General features: G+C 40.3%; 1 protein-coding gene across 1 annotated transcript in view; it reads left to right on the forward strand.

Annotated features, from left to right (window-relative positions):
- The first annotated feature begins 763 nt into the window (after positions 1-763).
- mapkap1 (MAPK associated protein 1) overlaps positions 764-20,705 on the forward strand; it is a 29,371-nt gene continuing 9,429 nt past the window's right edge. Inside the window, exons 1-5 of the mRNA XM_046067706.1 lie at positions 764-932; positions 1,022-1,198; positions 11,058-11,167; positions 17,979-18,086; positions 20,398-20,538. Coding sequence (XP_045923662.1) covers positions 808-932; positions 1,022-1,198; positions 11,058-11,167; positions 17,979-18,086; positions 20,398-20,538 — 661 coding nt within the window. The 5' untranslated portion in view covers positions 764-807. The remainder of the gene's footprint in view (positions 933-1,021; positions 1,199-11,057; positions 11,168-17,978; positions 18,087-20,397; positions 20,539-20,705) is intronic.

The raw sequence follows: 20,705 nt of genomic DNA on the forward strand, positions 1-20,705 counted from the left end.
TGAGCAATCACAGGAGTTAGCAATACAAAACCTCATATTTAATGCCCTATGAAATCCCTCCCCCCTTCAAACAGCGTAGGACGGCTACAGTGGGTGACACAGGACAAAAGATTTTGTCTGCAAATATTGATATATATGCAATTCATTTTGATTAATTTGATAAATTAATTACAAAACTTTTCTTTTCTTTTTTTTCGCTCGACAGCCCTAATTATTATAATTTTTCTACTTTTGTTACTCATTTTTGAATGGCTGAGGATGCTCGAAAACTTGCACACACACAATTGGGCAGTGATTGGGCTTGGACGTGGTCAGGGGGCTCTATAGTGCCCCCAAACAACACATGCCATGGTTGGGATAAAACTGATTTGATTTTCATGAGATTTGGTTCTGTTTCATTGAGTTTCTTTTAAGAGAGTTTGCTCAACAGGAAGTCCGTAATTTAGACGGCAGGTATATTTTTACACTTTTATCGTCTCCACCAATTATTCACACTTCACACATAATTCACACATTATGCACACTTCAGTATACTCTACCCTCTGAGAATCTTCCTAATGTAATGGTTGTTTCTTATGTCATGTTGTGGAATGTTTTGCATCATCCTATGATTAACTGTTGATTTATCCTGTAAGAAAGCCCACCTAAGAGAAAAAACTAAAGTTTTAGGTAGCTTATGTTGTCACTTTGTATACCTTTTTTTTCGTGTAATCGGGGTTTCCCTCTGCATAATGTGCTCTTGGTCTCTTCACCTTTTAGGGCCACATTGGCACAACTGCTACAAAAAAGATAGACGTCTACCTCTCAATGCAGATGGCTCAGGAGAAAGTACATCCAATGACAGTGGTGACCATCGCCAACGCCCGCGTCCACGACCTCATTGGGCTCATATGTTGGCAGTACACAAGCGAGGGACGAGAACCCAAACTCAAGTGAGTACAAACACATTTCAACACCAGTTTCATTTAATGTCAGTTTCTGTGTAACAAACTCTTCTTCTGTCTGTCACATGTCTCCACAGTGAGAATGTGAACGCCTACTGCCTCCACATTGCTGAGGATGATGGCGAAGTGGACACGGACTTCCCTCCACTAGACTCCAATGAGCCAATCCACAAGTTTGGTTTCAGCACTCTGGCCTTAGTGGAAAAATACTCCTCCCCTGGCCTCGCTTCCAGACAGTCGCTGTTTGTCAGAATGTAAGTAAGACCCACTGAGGGTCAATATGTGAATGTGGTGGGTTTCTTAAGGTTTCCAAGCTTGTGGTAACAGCCATTGGTGCCGACTTGGGTTAACCTTCCTGTTGTTCACAGGTCAAATTTGACCCATTTTCAAATGTTATCAATAAGAAGTCTGGGTTTCTTTCATCTAATTGCCCAAAGAATTTCACGGATGATTCCATAGGCTCTTTGCAAATAAAATTAATGATCACTACTTTCATTTAATTGTGATACTTTTATTCACATTTATAGCATCTGTGGTATTCCCTGGTCAAATTTGACTCCCCCGAGGTTGTGCAATGAGGCAATGGCAGTTTTTTTTATCTACAAGTTTATTTGACAGGGACCACTTATAATAAACATATTTCAATACAATCTGATGCATTATATAGAGATAATGCTAGAAGCAAATGCTCATCCCCAGTTCCCAGGTGTACAAAAATACAGACATCATGCACATTACACACAACAAGCATTAAATTACTGTTCACTGTGTTCATAGTCTGAGGACGCGTATGGTATTTAGTGTTGTGGTTGTTTGATTAATTAGTAAATTGATGATTGCATTCATGATTCTCCTTTTAGAATTAACATCTGGGGTAGTTCTGAAATGGGCTGAGAGAGAGTTCTATTTGTTTGTGGCTTTAATGGAAAAGGCTGACTGAAAAGGCAAATTTTGTAGATCTTAAAGGGATGAAACAGTTGCTCTTAGTTGAAGTCCTTGGCTATTGTTCTTAGAGCAGAACTTAATGACCTGCTTTAAAGAGGTGGGGCCAAGCTGTGGGTGATTTTTTTGTGGAGTACAGGGGCTTAAGGGTGGTCACGCTGGCCTGTCAGTCGGTGGTGTAGTATTAAGATTAATTCATAGTTTTCACGTGATGTCACATTCCAAGGAAAACGGTCCCTTGGAGGTTAAAAAAGACGTTATTTTCCGCTGCCCGCCAACCAGGAAGCAAGTGATACAGTGTTACTTTGAGTTTGTTGCTTTTTGCGTTGCCAAAATGCTGGATGGTTGTTGTGCTTTGGGATGCACTAATTGACGAGGAGACATGCCTGGGCTGTGTTAGGTGAGGGATTCCCTACAAGGTAAACGTAAACATTACTGCAGTCGAGCGCTGGCAGGGACCTGGCGATTTCTAACGGTGGAAATACGGCATTAGGTGCTGTATATGGATCGAAAGTGCCACACTTGCAGTTTGTGTCCATCATCTATCTTTTTCTTGAGTTGAGAGGTGATCCAAATAAAAAATAACAGCTTTTGTGGCGTCGCTAAGAGGGAGCCCGGTGTGAGCCGCTATCTCGGTCTGTTGTTTTGCCCTCCAGGGTGCCGCGCATGTCACGTGTCTGAAAACTATGAATAGGTGGGTTCCAGTGATGTCGAGATCACATTTATATTTGCAGATCGGGTGGGTCTGGTGATTTAAAATGAACATTCTGAATAATAGCTGGTGGGTTGCGGAGGGTGAAATAGGATGAATCATCTCCCCATTAAGAAAGACACTGCGCATTTAAGCACAAGGTACAGCAGCATAACTTCATTGATTATTTAAATCTCCCGACACTCTGACAGCACTGACAGCAGCCTCTCTAATCATTATAGTAAATCCATACAGAAAACACTCATACATCAATACAACACACAATAAAGAAATCACCTGGAAGACAGATATGTCTATGATGTATGATCATAGTTTATTATAATGGAGATTCATAGGAGAGGAGCCTCTGTCTGTGTTTGTGACACCAGTCTGCAGTGTGATACACTTCATATATAAACCACAGAGCTGAAGAGTAACATAAGGCTTCGTGATCAAAGAAAGTTTTTAGATCATGTTGACTCTTAAGTCCATACGCACACTCACTCTCTGGCTCGTCCACATGAGCTCTCTCTCACACTTATTTATTTGTATTTTGTTTTGGTTTTTATAATATACTATTCATGCACCATTTAAATAGAAATGCACCAAGGTAAAAGGGCACCTGGCTTTTAAAGGGAAAGGGAGATGACACTGTTATTGGTTTATTGCATGTTACTCCCAAAACACACCCATAATTAATTAAGAGACTAAGTACAACCCTATTGAACCATATGCATATGTGAATCAGCCACATATCTCACCCCCTACATACCTTATATGGACTATATAAATGAGCTGGCTTACCATGAACCACAGCAACAACAACCAAGAGGAAGACAAATATTTATTCCGGACACAGAAATGGAGGCGCTTGTGAGGTGGAGGTTAGAAAGCGCAGATTGTTTGATGACCACAGCAGCGGGTCACAAACAAAAGACAATTCAGTGAGTTTAACAGAATGATATTGGCTTAATCCCAAAAGGGGCTTTAGGCAGAAAGGTAAAAATTAGATATTGTTGATCATGTCAAACACACACATGTTGGCCAATTCCTGCTGCTAACAGCCGGCTGCCAGAAACCCGGGAGTGGTTATAGCCTACCTATATTTGTACCGGGGTGGCGCACTTCTGACTGCTTGGTCTGTCTATTGCTGGACCCAGTTCAGCATACAGATCCAAGAGCACAGCTCCAGACAGTCTAAATCGGTCATCATCATGGGCCAGGCAATCTTTGTTGTCCCTGAACAGTTGTTCCCTCCTAATCCTTCCACTGGTGTTGTCCTCTGCAATGCCAGTGCAGCCAGCATTACGCAGCGTCACTGCAGTATTTATGTTTACAGCAATCCGACTGATTACTTCACACCTTGCCAAACTGATGGCATGAATCAGTGATATCCCCCACATCATTTGAAGATGAAGGTTTGACAAGTGAACATTATGTCGCTTATATATTAGGACTGATGATGAGAATATGGAGTGGAGCAGTTGTGCGAGAGCTGGCTGTATTTCCAGACTTTGCTAATCTACACAATCCATGTGCAGGTGGTGAAGATGTGCCGGGGGAGTCGAGGTGACCGCCCAGTTACAGTCCGGCCCTCTCCTCTGCGCTCTGGGGGTGGGGAATGTGATGGTGAGACAGCGCTGATGAAATATAATATAGATTTGATGTTGCTTATATCTTTTCAAATTGTAATGGTGGATTTATAATTAACATTTCATATTAAGTGAAATTAAATGTGTGAGCGACATCATTATACAGTGTGGCTTCAATTCACCACCTCACCATCTGCGTCGCCAGTTTCTCCATTGTCCAAAATGTTCTTAAACATGGGTCAAAATTTACGCACATTTCCTCGTCAAAATTTTTTTAACATACATTTTGGCCTTTTTTGTGCGCAAGGAATGGTTAAAAATAAGGACCCAGGATAGGATTGGATGTTCTGTCTTTTTTCCATTTTTTTCCACGTTTAGGCTGAGGCAGGAGAGATTAAGCCATATACCACTTTCTCCATTAATGATGTAAGTTTATTTGCCACTTCCTCTGCACTTTTTACATGAATGTAGATAATGATGGTGGTGTTAGCGTACATTTGTATATTTACTCTGACATACCAAGAATTTATAGCTTTAAGAAAAAATTTAATCACAAAGTTTTGAAAGGAAATATCATGGTTGACAGTGTCAAATGCTTTGTGGAGATCAAGAAAGACTGCACCCACAAACACCACTTTGTCAAACTTGGACTGGTAAAGGGTGGTAATACCAGTATTTAGATTACAACTTTTCAGCATTAGAGATAACCAGTAATATGATGGCTGACTAACATACTGTTGTGAAAATATGCTTTTGTATAGATGAGTTGATAATGTTGGTGACAGGGATTTTGTGTTTAATTTTCAAAAACACAACCCATATACGGCTATCGTTGCTGAGGGTAATGGACATGGCTACAGAGGTGAGCAGTAGAATGACAATGAAATAGCCATAGAGTCTCCAGGACATCTTCTTTGGCAGTATTTCCAGCAATCTTGTCTCAGAGGAGACACCCGACCATGATCCAGCTCCGAAAGGTAGATTGTAAAATGTCCCCAGGAGTTCAAGAGAATCAAAATTTTGTAATGCTGAGCTTCATCACTGTTGGGGATGGTGACAGCCACCCAGTAGGCAAACTGTAAGGTATCCACCATATCTAGAACCACAGAGGTTATGATGTGATATGAGGGGCCAGAAACTGTTGAGGTTGTCTGGTAGGATGGTGTTTCAGATCGCAGTCTCATTCGTGGTTCTCCTTTAGTTCGTGACAGATTTAATTCCCTGCCCCATACTACTTGTGGTGTTACCTACAAGGTAGATTTATTTGTCACATTACAGGTTGTAAAGTGAAATTGAGTTTGTAACTCCCTTCTGCTACTTAGCAAACATCATACATTAATATAAAAAACACTGGTAAACAAAAACAAATGGTAAACAAAAATAAATGATATACAATGGAGCAGTGCTAAGAATGAATTTGAGTATAAAGTCTGATAGCTTGGGGGAAAAGCTGCTCTGCAGTCTGGTGGTACGGCGGCAGAAACTTCTGTATCTCTTCCCAGAACCTGCAAGGAGCCTACATCTGGAGTGGCCATGAAGCAGTCATTTAGACTTGTCAGAGAGGTGTCACTGTCAATGTCATAGAAGATGGAGTCAGTACCTGGGAAGAGCAGAGAAGACAGAGAAGTCAAACACAACTACAGTGTTGGATATGAAAGAGCTTCACTGCTCTATCATTTTACAACACAGGATTGTAAAAAAGGATGAAGTTGTAATTCCATTTTACTCACAAAAACAAAAAAATTAATATACAGTTAATGGGTGGATAAATATTTCATAGAAATAAAACCATAGAATAAAACTAATAAAACTAATACATGGTGGAGTAATTTAAAGTGTCTCACAGTCTAGGGGAAGAAGCTGCTCTACAGTCTGGTGGTACAACAGCAGATACTTGTCTGTCTCTTCCCAGAAGGCAGCAGGGTGAACAGGCTGTGGCTGGGTGGCTACTGTCCTTTAGTATCCTTTGGGCTCTGCAGACACCTCACTGATATCGCGCTCAGTAGAGCCCTCCGGTCCTGGGCCGTGCACATCCCATGCCAGTTAGCGATGTTTCCAGTCAGGGTGCTTTCTATTGCTCCTCTGTAAAAGCTGACAAGAACTTGGTGTGGGACTTTGGCCTTCTTAAGCTTCCTCAAGAAATCCAGTCGTTTCTGAGCTTTGTTCACCAGTGTGGAGATGTGAGACGACCATGTCAGCTTCTCTGTGATGCTGATTCCCAGGAACCTGAAACTGTTCACCTGCTCCACCTCAGCTCCACTGATGTAGACAGGAGTGTGTGTCTTTATCTCCTTTTTCCTAAAATCAATGATCAGCTGCTTAGTTATGCTGACGTTGAGCAGTAGGTTGTTCTCTGTGCATCACTCTGCAAGGTTATGAATTGAATACAATATGAAGTCTCATTGTTGTTTGAAATCTGGCTGCTGATGGTGGTGTCATCTGCAAACTTCACAACAGAGTTCTCTCCAGGTCGGGGGTGTACAGTGTGAACAGGAGGGGGCTGAGCACACAGCCCTGGGGGGCTCTGGTGTTGAGCACTGGAGTGGAGGAGGTGAGTCCGCCAATAAGAACTGACTGGGGTCTGTTTGTGAGGAAGTCCAGTATCTAGTTGCAGAGTGTTGTGTATATAAACCCAGAGTGCAGAGTTTGCTGATCAGTTTCAGGGGAGATTGTGTTGAGTGCTGAGCTGAAATCCACAAACAGCATTCTGATGTAGGTGTTGTTTTTCTCAAGGTGTGTGAGGGCTGAGTGGAGGGCAGTGGAGATGGCGTCCTCTATGGATCTGTTGGTTCTGAAAGCAAACTGCTGAGGGTCCAGGCTGGCTGGGATGTTGTTCATTATGTACTGAAGAACCAGTTTCTCAAAGCACTTCATCAGAACGGGGGTGAGAGCCACAGGGCGGTAGTCGTTCAGACCGGACACTGCAGACTTTTTAGGTACTGCAGTGATGGTGGCTGAACCCTCTCCTGAGACAGTGAGATGTTGAAAATGTCAGTAACAACATCAACTAGCTGATTGGCACATGTTATTAGTACATGGCCAGGACTGTTATGAGGCCCAGCTCATATTCACTCTCAGCAGGACTCTCCTCACATCTGCTGTGGATACTGACAGGGGCCGGTCCTCTGGAGGTGGAGTAGACTTTACAGCTGACTCTTTGTTGAGGAGATCAGAGCGAGCATAAAAGGTGTAAAGTTCATCTGGTAGTGTGTTCATCATAAGTGTCACTTATGCCCTTTTGGCAGCTGTGATTGAATTTTGTAGCCCATATCGGGATTAAAATTTTGGATGGGCCAAAATAGTTTTTGACTGATATGCTGTGGAACGCCACCAGCACATCTGATTGATTGTGACACTTTTAAAAATTTGGTCTAAAACCTTTTCAATGTGGAGATAGCTTGTTATTTAACGGTGAAAGTTGGTATTTATTACAAGGCACACACAGGTGAATTGCACAAACAGTAGTACACACAATTATATATACACACAAAAACACACAAACCCATCACCAGCAGTCACTTGAGGTAGTTATGGCTGTTCTTACTATTGTTCCACCTACTTTTGGCTCTTCAGATTGCTGTAGAGGCCGATCCATGATCCACAATACTTTAGTACAGTGTGGGCAAGGGAGAGTTGACCCTTTTCCGCTCTGTCCTCGAGGTGCTGTTGCTGTGTCTTAGCGGTCTTATCCATTTCTTGACGTGTTGCATGGATTTCTTCCAGGAGCTCAATATGATGTGGAATTTCTTGAGTCCTACATAGTGTGCATAAAAAAAACATGGCGACATAAACAAAATGTTGTCAGTTACCCAAAATTCAACACAGCGGGCGTCAACTTCACATTTCCTATTGAAATGTCATATCATAAACTGGCAAAGTATTAAGGTCATTATTGAAAGTATGGTGAGATAATGGTCTTGTTTACTTATTGTTAAAAAGGCCTTCTGTTGCTGGAAGGCTTTAGGGAATGAGTAGCCAATCACTGGCCAGTAGGGGGCGCACACGCTCTATTCTGCCCAGCAACACGAAGAGAGAGAGGCCAGATTGTTTGCAGCATGGAGAAAAGCTAGCTCAGGGAGAAACTTTAACACCAGAGTTTGGTATATTATCAGTTCAAGAGTGATTTGTGCGTCCATAAAACCGTAAGTTTCTTCTGCTTTGTTGCTGCTGCATTTACTAAGTAGATGTATAATTAGACTGAGTGTTGACAGTATTAAGCTGTGTTAAATGTGTAGCAGCCCATTTCTGTTCGAATGAGAAGTCTATAGATTGTATTTATTGTTCAGTGTCACTGTTCATGGATGCTGTATGCATGTTAGAACTGTGTAGTCAGAATATACTTTTAAAAAAATTATATATAAATTATAGGAAGGACAGAAGTGTATGTTATGCTTATAAGGATATTACGGGTGACATAGATAAAGGGTATATTGTATGATTGTAAGTATTTTCTGTATACCTTTTTATTGATGTATTATTTGTATTCTGTTTATGGTTTCAGAAACTACAAATCTCATCATTGCCAGTAGATAGTACTGTATTCACCTTAAAGAGAAAATAAAAGGATGCCTGGTTATTGGAGCCACTCTCTGTAAAGGCAAACCCAGAGTCCTGACCGGACTCTCCACAGCGATTCGAATTATCCACCACGCAACACAATCACTATTTTTCACTTATTCTTTGATCAGATTGTTCCTGATTAAAAAAATTATTTTGCCCATTTTAGAATTTTAGACTGGAGTATGTGGAGTATATGAGTTTTTATATGTGGTGGTATGTGTACAAAGCACTTGACATTTGCAGTTATTGGCTCCTTTTGTTAAATGAAAAAAAGATTTTGTAGAAAATCATGTTTATAACTAGAGCCTGGCCTATATGGTTTTGGGGGCCGATGCCGATATTAAAGTGAAAAAGAGCCAGTTAATGAGCCGATATTGATTTTGAAAATTATTTGGATAATAGGCCTCTTTCTTGTATAAACTACACTTAGAACAGGCTGATACTGAAAGCTGTTCTGTATGTGGGCTATAATACCTTTTCCTAAATGGATAATATTAATAAAATAAATTACAGTCTCAACAACTTAACATGTAAACAATTGCATATCAATAAATTTTTGCTGCTAGAAGGTGCAACTTTTTCAGCCGTCTGTAAACAGAGAGTGAGAGAGAATAAACATGTATTTTACCTTACACATAATCTGCTATAATAACTACTTTCAATGTAGCATATTCACATCTAGTTTATCCCTTTACCAGCACTCTTTAATTCTTAACAAAGCTACAAGAAGCCATTTCTCAACCATCATATGGCTCTAATTCTGTCTATGATGCAGTGACCTGCTGTTCAGTGCATCTAATACTACATGACTGTCTGCAACGAGGACCTGCAACTTTGAGATTTCACTCAACTACAGTATAACTAATACCTTTAACATTTGAAAGAGGAGCTGGATAACTTTGTCTGGCAATAAGCTGTGTTAGATACTTGTTGAGCTCACATTTATTTATAGGTCCGGTCTGGTTTAATCATTTCAGACACGTCAACTGCAAGTACAGACAAACAGTTTGCAGATATTCAGAACAAGTTAAACTCTACAGTTTAACCACTCATTAACGTTAGCGCTCCTCCACTGATTTGGCATTAGCTTTGTGGCTAATTTAGCCATTTTAAACGGGCAGTGTTATATGCTGTAAGCAATGTAAATATTTAGAAATGATGAACTAGAGAGACATGATAGGACTGTTCACAAGAACTGCCACACACTGTTTCAGAAATAAATCTTCAATCATGTTTGTCAGCAGCATAGCCTTAAACACACTAAACACTGCTGTGAGCCTGGAGGGCAGAGAAAAATTGGAGGATTAACATTAGCAAGTAATGTTTTCAGGAGAGGAGAAGTGATTGGGGCTGTTTTTTATTATAATTAAATTCATATAATGAACATGCCAAATGACCAACTCACTGCCAACACAGCCACTCTCCATTGTTTTCTTTTGTGGTTTTTGTGGTGCAGCAGTGTTGTTTACAGGGAAGCTGTAGAGCTCCCTCTGGTGGGCAAACTATGCAACACTAATGACATGAGTGAAGGATCTGTCTCTGTTTCTTTTTTAATAGTCATAAATCAGGTGTTATAAACGCAGATGCCGATTTAAATGCAGTTATCTCATATCACCAGCCAATAAATCAGTTGGACTCTATTTTGTACTTATTCGCTAAACTTGAAGGCAGAACACCCAGTCCTAGTAATCTGTCATATACTGCAGGCCTTCATGGCTGTGGCACAAATTAACACACAGCTGTGTGTGTCTGTTGATAATTTCAATTAACCAGTTATCCAATATCCAATAATATATTCAACCAATATCCACATCATGCACACTGTCTGTATTTTTTGAATTTTTATTATTTACCAGAATTTGGCCTGCTGTTTCATGGTACTCTCATCTTGTACATTGTTTTTCTGTATGAAATGGAAACATTTTATTAGACTACTTGTGGAGCGTTTGTATATGCATAAGGTATATTGTTTCAGTCCTGTACAAGAGGTCAAGACATAGGATTATATATTTTCACTGTAGCTACAAAGATTTGTTCTGTGTTTGCTTACATCCTATTTTGGGGGCTTAAAATTCACACACACACACACACACACACACACACACACACACACACACACACACACACACACACACCAGGTTTCCATAACTGCTACTTGCTATGCAACTAGAGGCCCATATGTCTATTCAGTCAGAACTGAAGAAGCCATTAAGATGGACAGTCAGGTGTCTTCAGCTGAGTGTTGTTTACTACATTTTTATTGAGTCTGAATGATTGAGATAAATCTACAGTGGCATTGTTAACCTTTCCCACTTTTTTCCATTTTAGAAATGCTGCTCATGGTTTCTCTCTAATTCCTGTGGACAGTCTGAAGGTAACAATGAAGGAAATTCTCCAGAAAGCACTCAAGAAGAGAAAAGGTTCACAGAAAGGCTCAGGTAATAACATTTGGATTATTTACTGCTTTCTCCAGTTAATGTAACCATGTATCAATACATACATTTTGTGTTTAAATGTGTTAAGTTTGTTTGGCTCTCTCTCATATAGCATATTCATACTGTGTGTTTAGGTACACCCTTGTACACCATGGACTACATAGAAAAACTTATTTTATAAAAAAGTTATTCTTGTTTGAACTGGCTCTTGTCAATATATGAAACTGAAGTTGCATTTTTCATCAAAATACTGTTTTCTACCTCTTTATAGCATTGTCTGAAGGTGAGTCTAACATGGCAACCTAAAGGCCATATACTTGAGCGTCGTATCTACACCATAGGTGGGCTGTAGCCTACGCGTAGCCGCAGACCCTACACCGTAACCTGGCGCACACCTCCTCAAAAATGTAACTACATGGTCGGCTTGGTAGCATCACATTTGCGGCTTGTCTTCTGCCTCAACTGGTTCAAGGGTCATACATACCATCTCCTCCAACACCTTCTCCCGTTTCTGCTTTTTAGTAATTTCACTAAAAGTAACTGTTGAACATCGATCACCTCCAACTCCAACATGATCTGCTCAGTTACAGTCACCATTGTTTATTGTAGCCTACACCAACAAAGACGAAGAAACTCAACACAGTAGATCATAGACATCCTACCGCCAACTAGGGTTTTGTTGGTATAATTGCAGAGTGATGCAGATACCAAGACACAAGTAAAAATGCTCACAACGGCACAAAGTCTACACCTTCATCTATGGTGTAGACTCGACGCAGACGTATAAAATGGACGTGAAGCCACTCAACCCTCCCAACCTCTAGATATACACACACACAAACACACAGTTGTGTGTAAATCCTCACACAAACAGCCAGGAGATCACTATTGTCTCATTTACATTTAAATTAGTATTGATTAGTATTAGTATTTACCGTATTTATTGAGATTCTTCCTCTTCTCTGTCACATTCTCAGTCAAGGTCCAACTTTTGCTGTGTTGGAATAATGATTTCTGTCTTTCTACTGGCATAGTATCCATGTGATTAACTTACAGAAAAGGCTTGGGCGGTTTCAAAGTATTATGGAATACCGGGGCACAGGGGTGGAAATTAACTCTTAGCGAGCGCGGATGTGGATAGATTTTCCGTTTGGCGGCTAAATGTTGGAAGGCTACCCGTCACATTGGCGGGTGAATGTAGTCAGTAAGATATTGCCATATAATAGCTTTTTGATGGTAGCTAACAGCGGATCAGCGTTTTTTTTTTGTTGTGTTGCACACACCTAGAGGGTTTTTAGCATGTAGCTAGCTAGCTACCACCATAATGTGCATACCTGTCAACCCTCCTCTTTCCTGGGCTTCTCCCGCATTTTAGTGTTCTCTCCCGGTGTTCTCCTGTTAACATACAGTACAGGCCAAAAGTTTTGACACACCTTCTCATTCAGTGCGTTTTCTTTATTTTCATGACTATTTACATTGTAGATTTTCACTGAAGGCATCAAAACTATGAATGAACACATGTGGAATTATGTACTTAACTAAAAAGTGTGAAATAACTGAAAACATGTCTTGTATTTTAGATTCCTCAAAGTAGCCACCCTTTGCTTTTTTGATAGCGCTGCAAACCCTTGGTGTTCTCTCAATGAGCTTCATGAGGTCGTCACCTGAAATGGTTTTCACTTCACAGGTGTGCCTTGTCAGGGTTAATTAGTGGAAATTTTTCCCTTATTAATGGGGTTGGGACCATCAGTTGTGTTGTGCAGAAGACCGGTTGATACACAGCCGACAGCCCTATTGGACAACTGTTAGAAATCATATTATGGCAAGAACCAATCAGCTAAGTAAAGGGAAACGAGTGGCCATCATTACTTTAACAAATGAAGGTCAGTCAGTCCGGAAAATTGCGAAAACTTTGAATGTGTCCCCAAGTGCAGTCGCAAAAACCATCAAGTGCTCACATGAGGACCGCTCCAGGAAAGGAAGACCAAGAGTCACCTCTGCTGCTGAGGATAAGTTCATCCGAGTCACCAGCCTCAGAAATCGCAGGTTAACAGCAGCTCAGATTAGAGACCAGCTGAATGCCACACAGAGTTCTAGCAGCAGACCCATCTCTAGAACAACTGTTGGCCTTCATGGTCAAGTAGCTGCTAGGAAACCACTGCTAAGGAGAGGCAACAAGCAGAAGAGATTTGTTTGGGCCAAGAAACACAAGGAATGGACATTAGACTAGTGGAAATCTGTGCTTTGGTCTGACGAGTCCAAATTTGAGATCTTTGGTTCCAACCGCCGTGTCTTTGTGCGACGCAGAAAAGGTGAACGGGTGGATTCTACATGCCTGGTTCCCTCTGTGAAGCATGGAGGAGGAGGTGTGATGGTGTGGGGGTGCTTTGCTGGTGACACTGTTGGGGATTTATTCAAAATTGAAGGCATACTGAACCAGCATGGCTACCACAGCATCCTGCAGCGACATGCCATCCCATCCGGTTTGCGTTTCGTTGGACCATCATTTATTTTTCAACAGGACAATGACCTCAAACACACCTCCAGGCTGTGTAAGGGCTATTTGACCAAGAAGGAGAGTGATGGAGTGCTGCGCCAGATGACCTGGCCTCCACAGTCACCGGACCTGAACCCAATCGAGTTGGTTTGGCGTGAGCTGGACCGCAGAGTGAAGGCAAAAGGGCCAACAAGTGCTAAGCATCGCTGGGAACTCCTTCAAGACTGTTGGAAAACCATTTCAGGTGACTTGAAGCTCATCAAGAGAATGCCAAGAGTGTGCAAAGCAGTAATCAGAGCAAAGGGTGGCTACTTTGAAGAAACTAGAATATAAGACGTGTTTTCAGTTATTTCACACTTTTTTGTAAAGTACATAATTCCACATGTGTTCGTTCATAGTTTTGATGCCTTCAGTGAGAATCTACAATGTAAATAGTCATGAAAATAAAGAAAACGCATTGAATGAGAAGGTGTGTCCAAACTTTTGGCCTGTACTGTATCTCCACGTAAATCCCCCGTTTATTTATACCTGCTGTAACGTTCCCCTCCGGTAAAGCCGGTGTCACTATGTAGAACAGCTCTGAAGGGAAGTCAATGGCACTCACCAATAAAACAACAAGAAGAAGAAAAGTAGCACGAGGGGTTCAGGACAAATGATGCGTTGCTCATCAGAGTATTTCACATGCATTTGCCCCTAAAATGGATGCGTGCGAACCAGAGAAATGATTTACGATGTGCGAGTAAAAACTACAGCCTACAGTTTTTTTTGTTCATGAGTGGTTATGAATTTTTTTTGTTAGTACTTAATAAATTAGAAACCAACCACCAACCACAGTGAATGAGACAAACTCAAAGGGAGAGTAGAATGGTTAAAATTACTGATTAAAGATTCCAGATCAGGAGAACAGTGCTGTTGAAGCACATTGTTACACCAGTAACTGTTGATGTTAAAACAGATACCTCCACCTTTTATTTTGCCAGAAATATTTGTGCCTCTGAAAAGCAGGAAGCCTGCCAGCTGCAACAATTTAAAAACTACTATTTAAAAAAAAATATATATATAGGTAAGTTGAATGGATTCTGAACTTAAGAATAAAACTGTGGTGGGTTAATTAGTGGTAATGCAATTAGGGCTGGGTATCGTTCAAAGATTTTCGATATCAATACGATACCTCGACTTCAATACCGGTTCCTGAACGATACTTTATTCGATACCAATTTTAATCTTAACAAACTGAGAACTATTGTTGTTTGTATAAAGTAACTTAATTATCACATTATTATAATTAATATTGTTTGTAATTTTAATAATTGTTCCTTTGAAAGATTCTGCTTGTCAAAAAGCAAGACATATTTTCATTTTAACATAGGCCTATATTGTGTTTTTGTTGTTTTTATTCCTCTTTCATTCATTGTCATTTCATTGTTAATTATATATTTTTTATTGTTTATATGTGAATTTGTGCTCTGGCAACATTGCAACCTAAAAAACCTAAACGTTCATGGCAATGGGCGAGAAAGAGAGAGAAATCAGTTTCTGCCACTACAAAGTTTCCTCCTCACTAGAGGAAGAGGTGGCCAGGCAACAACTATCACAATAGAAAGTAAACTCAATCGCACGTGTCTTTATTCCCCTGCAGCAAAGACACAGACATCAGCCCAAGGATCGGTGCGTGATGTCACCGTCGGTGACGTCACTTACTGATCCTTCAGAAATGCTTGGGGAAATGTAGCGTGTGTTGACGCTATTCGGTCAATAAAACAGCTTTGATTTGATTCAGAAAACAGCAACGCTACCATCAAGCTACTGAGAAATGTAGTTAAACTAGTAACGGCGCTACTTGTAGCGACGCTGCTGCTCAACACTGTTAGTATGGTGGTCATGTTGAAGCAAGCTCGGTGGCAGTAGAGCGCCGAGACGATGACTGCTCTGTCTTCTTGCAGTTGAAGACGAAGCAACTTTGTGCTCTTAAGTTTATTCCATGCACAGTCCAGGGCTTCACCAGATTTGTCGTGTTGCCGGTCTTTTATTTTATGTTGCTATTTTGATCTTATGCAAATATTTAATAATATATATATATATAATATTTTATTTGTTGCATCAAGCCTGGTGCAATGTAGCCACACTTTTGATTTTCTCCACGTCATCACCACAGCCAGTTACAATCACTTTTAGATGTGGGCACATCAGGCATGCTGCATGCTTATTGGCTCATTGACGTTAACAAGAACCTTTAGGTATCGAAATTTGGTACCGAAAGACCAGACATTTTTTTGATAATAAATGGTACTGGGGAAATTCGGTCAGTGCCTAAAAAGTATTGAACTTGTTACCCAGCCCTAAATGCAATGTTTTATTCACAGAGTTCAAAGTCATGGAATTTGAAAGTGTTTTTGAAGGTGACTCATAGTACCATCTGTTCCATTATAATCGCATTGCAATCGCAATATTGTCCACAATAATTGCAACATGACTTTTTCTCCAAATAGTGTAGCCCTACTAACAGTATACTATTAAATGAACATTATACTTCTTATTTAATGTTATAATATTATACTAATACAGTCATTTATACTACTTCTTCCTCCAGGTTGTGGATTGTACATATGCAGTAGACAGATGTAGATTTATCCAGAGCCAGGATGCATTGACGCATTGTATTGATAATAGTCTAAACCTATGTGAATATACAGTTTTTAAACAAATAACATCACATTTTCTTGAGGTACCGGCACCCGCAGCACCTCACTATATGTTCTGCGTTTTGTTAATTTTCCATGCCTGACTAATGCCAAAGTAAACAATTATGACATCTGTCATCATGCCATCATCTATATCTATCAGGTCTCCTGATATTTAAGGGTACACCCATAGCCATAGCATAGCCTACCATAAAATCTCTGTTCAGATAGGCTACTTTAATGGTCACTCACAAATGTTTGTATTTTGTAATGTGGATAACTTCTCAGATGAACATAGTAGTCACATCTATGCCTAGTTTGGTACCTGTTACATCAACAAATATGGTTAGTCTACAACATTAGCAGTCTGGTGGTTTGCGTGAACAGGGTGCCCTGGGATGGATTCAAATTTCCAGCCTGAATAATTGTGCCAGTCCGCCCCTGGCTGAGGGAGTTTACATGGCTTAGATTTAGCAAAAACACCATGAACTGTATCTACTGCACTAGATGTGGTCTACTACATGTGGGGAAAACCAAGTTTGCTGATGCAACTGGCACCACACAGTTTAAACACGACACCTTAATGAAGCACAACAGCAGCTAAAAACATGAGAAATGCCGAGACAGTTACAAAAATGAAATGGCATCGCCACAACCTGAATATCCCCCACAGGGATTAAAAAAGGTATATCTTATGTGCATTTGTTAAACCTCATTCAATTAAAATGTAAACTAAATTAAAGTGTAACTAAAATAAAACAGCACATTGTAGTTTCTGGTTCAATTACCGAAGCATCAATAAGTAATACTGTTAAAATGGGGAAAATGCAGCCCAAAATTTTCTGCCTGTGCCCCTAAAATTTTCAGTTAGGGGCTATAGAGTTCCTAGTAAGAAAAGTTAGTCTGGAGCCCTGTATGTAATATATACCCGTGTAACTAAACAGTTATATAAGTAACTAGATTCTGTTAGTAGAACAATAGTATGATAATAGTTATGAGTATAAAATATGAGACAGAAAAGTAAAAGGGGGGGGGGGAAGAGAGAGAATATAGGAACAGAGAAGGAGGGGGAATATGCCAGTTCAGTCTGGAGTGTGAAATGGATGTTATAGCTGGGGTCTGTGGATATCCACGTGGCCTCAATCTTGGTGGATTTGAGTTAAAGAAGGTTAAGTATGGATCCCAGGTTTCATAGAGGCTTATTTATTGCATGTTTTGTAAGCTGTTTCTAATGAAATATGTTATGTACGTAAATTAATCCATTGAGTGATTCTTGGATTTCCGGTCTTGAAAGATCACGTTGTTAGCGACAGCTAGAAAAATGTGTAGTGGATTTGTGTATATATTTGGTAGGATCATTTGTTTAGTATCTCCCAGTAGGCATAGTAAGGGGGACAATTGGATCTCGCAGCCCAAGATCTGGGAAGGTTTTTTAGTTACTGCTGTAGTAGTTCCATGATTCCATCGGTGTTTTCAACATTGCAGAAATCATAGGGCCCTACATTAATGACATTTCTTATTTATTTTTGTTATTTATTACAGCATCAACAAGGATAAGAGCTGTCTCCCACCCAACTTTAAGATTTGAACAAGAAAAGAAAAGCTAAAGTATGTTGACTCCATCATTCTCCAACAGGGCCCATGTATCGTCTAGAGAAGCAGACGGAGCCAAACGTCTCAGTAGACCTGGACTCGACACTGGAGAGCCAGAGCACCCTGGAATTTTGCCTGGTCAGAGAAAACAGTAAGTAATCCCAACTGTACTGTACAAAACCACAACTTTATAACTTGTACAAAAACTTTTGTTATAATACGCTGTTGAGGAGACAATATTATCCAGTTAACCCCACTTATGTCTTCCGGCCACTCAAACTCTGTGATGTGTGGAATTTCTTACTTGTTGCTAAACTGAGCTAACTAATAAATGACAGCTACAATTAGCAGCGGTTAGCAGTTACCAATCTAACGGTTACTTTAGCAACAAATGAAGCTATCTGGAAACTCTATAAATCATTGACAGTTGAGGCAGAGCCAACCGGAGGACAACATCATAACTACTAACTTGTTATCATTTGGTGCCATGACCTATAGTTGTATCAACATAGGTTTTTAGTCAACAATTTACTGTCAAATCAAATAATATTTCAATAACATTTACTGTCAGTTTTCAGATCAAACTGGAGGGATAATAAATAAATACTCTAATAATAATTTCTATTTAAGTAAACTAAAGGCTGCATTTAAAGAAAAAAAAAGTTCTTTAAATGGGCATCTTAAAATCAAGTGCTTAATTTCAGAAAAAAATAAAATAAAAAGTGTAGCTTGAAGTGATTGAAGGGTAGTCTCAACCAATTGTATAATAAACAACACATCTTAACAAATGAACAGCTTTAATACCTACTCTTCTCTTTCTTTCCGTCTTATATAGCTTCCACTTCCCTACTTTCTCTTGTTCAGTGAGAAGCGTGAACTCTAGCTTGTCCTGTCAGCTAGGATTGGAAATATATGAGAGTGCATATTGGAATGCACAGATTTGATTGGCTGAGCAGCATCACAAGAGACGATTGGAAAACATTTCAATTGGTCTGTGAGTTTCCTGGGCCGCTAAACCAGTACAGTAAATGCTAGAAAAGCTGCACAGGTTAAAATAGAAACACTCCGTCACGAGGTAGTAATTCTCAATAATAAATTGGCTGTAGGTCCAGAGAGGACGACAGCTGGGTCCGGATCCAGAAGGATCCCCATGGGCCCCTGATGAATTTGGTGCAATTCGGCCTTCAGGTGGCACTATAATCAAAGCTGAAATAGCGTGGGGGGCGTTATGTGGCATGCATTCCGGCTGTGGCTCAGGAGGTAGAGCGGGTTGGCCGTTAATCGGAAGGTCGGCGGTTCAATCCCTGACTCCCCCTGGTTGCGTGTACTGAACCCCGATTTATTCCGCCAGTGTATGACGTTTGAGCACTTAAGCTCAGTGTATGAATGTGTGTGAATGGTGAATGCAGATGTAGTGTAAAAGCGCTTTGAGTGGTCGAAAAGACTAGAAAGGCGCATTTACGGAGCATTACTTCCCGAGGGGCTGTATGAAATTTGGTGTCAATTGGCCACAAGGTGGCGCTGTTAATTGATATCAAATGACTCCTATAGGCATACATTAATTTTATATCTCCATTATCACAATTCCCTTTAATATGGAACTCTGCTCATTTATTCACCATGGGCCCCCGATGCCATGTGCAACATTTTATACGGACAATAGGTGCAGGAAAATGTTATTTCAATACATACTATTTTCACATTACATCAGGAATCAAATTCATCGCTCCTCTGGCCCGCGGCCTCCGCTCCCTTGTCGTCAGGCACGGCGGGCATTGGGACATCACAACTGCTTGCAGTTCTAGTTACTTTTGGATTCTTAGTTCATTCAATTCTTATTCTAGAAGCATGATCTGATAACACATTGATTTTCTGTACAATATCCCTTAAACATTTCACATTTGCAAATTGGTTACAATAGATTTTGAGACTGTAGAATGGAAGAGCCTGGGAGTGTCCTCTTCAAAGCACAATGCCTGTAGAGTTTTATGACCATGTCTGCCGATCTAATCAGTTTAATACTATGATGTGAACCAAAAGACGAGGTCAGGATTTACATTGCAAGTGTGTTGGAGGCACCAGTTTTATGGCTTCTGGCCATTTTAACCTGTAGTTCGTGTGAGGTTAAGTTCCTTGACAGTGTTACTTTAATAGCTTAAAGTAAAGTCAGTTACAGTTAGTTAATTTGGGGGATTCCCTCACCCAGCACTTCAGGAGTAGACAAGCCTTTTGTGTAGCAGACGGTTTGCTCTGTGGGTGATACACTCAACCCCCCCTTTCCTATAGGGGAACAAAGCAGACTGGCCGTCTTGTTACAATTGTCAAATAGAAATGAGGGCTGAATTGAGATTGTGATTGTATTTTGTGCAACTCTATTCATAAAATGTAGATAATGGGTTTAAATCAAGATTAAAGTTAAGATTTTAGTTTTTTTGATTGCTTTCTTTGATTGCTGTCTTCAGGCTCCAGGGGTGAGGAGAGTTCAGAGGAAGACCCTCCTATTGACATCACTACAGTCCAAGACATGTTGAGCAGTCACCACTATAAGTCCTTCAAGATCAGTATGATCCACAAGCTGCGCTTCACCACGGATGTCCAGCTAGGTACACACTGCTTACTGCAGGCTGTAAACTCAGATGTGTAATCATTTTTCTCCAGCTCACAAAAGTTACACAAAAAATGTTGCCAGGAAATTTTTCACGTAATTGATTGTAAGCAAGTAAATGATATCGTTGGCAGTCCTATATTTTAAAACACTAAGTAATGGTCC

The sequence above is a fragment of the Micropterus dolomieu genome, linkage group LG13 (assembly GCF_021292245.1).
Source record: "Micropterus dolomieu isolate WLL.071019.BEF.003 ecotype Adirondacks linkage group LG13, ASM2129224v1, whole genome shotgun sequence".
NCBI classification, from domain to species: Eukaryota; Metazoa; Chordata; class Actinopteri; order Centrarchiformes; family Centrarchidae; genus Micropterus; species Micropterus dolomieu.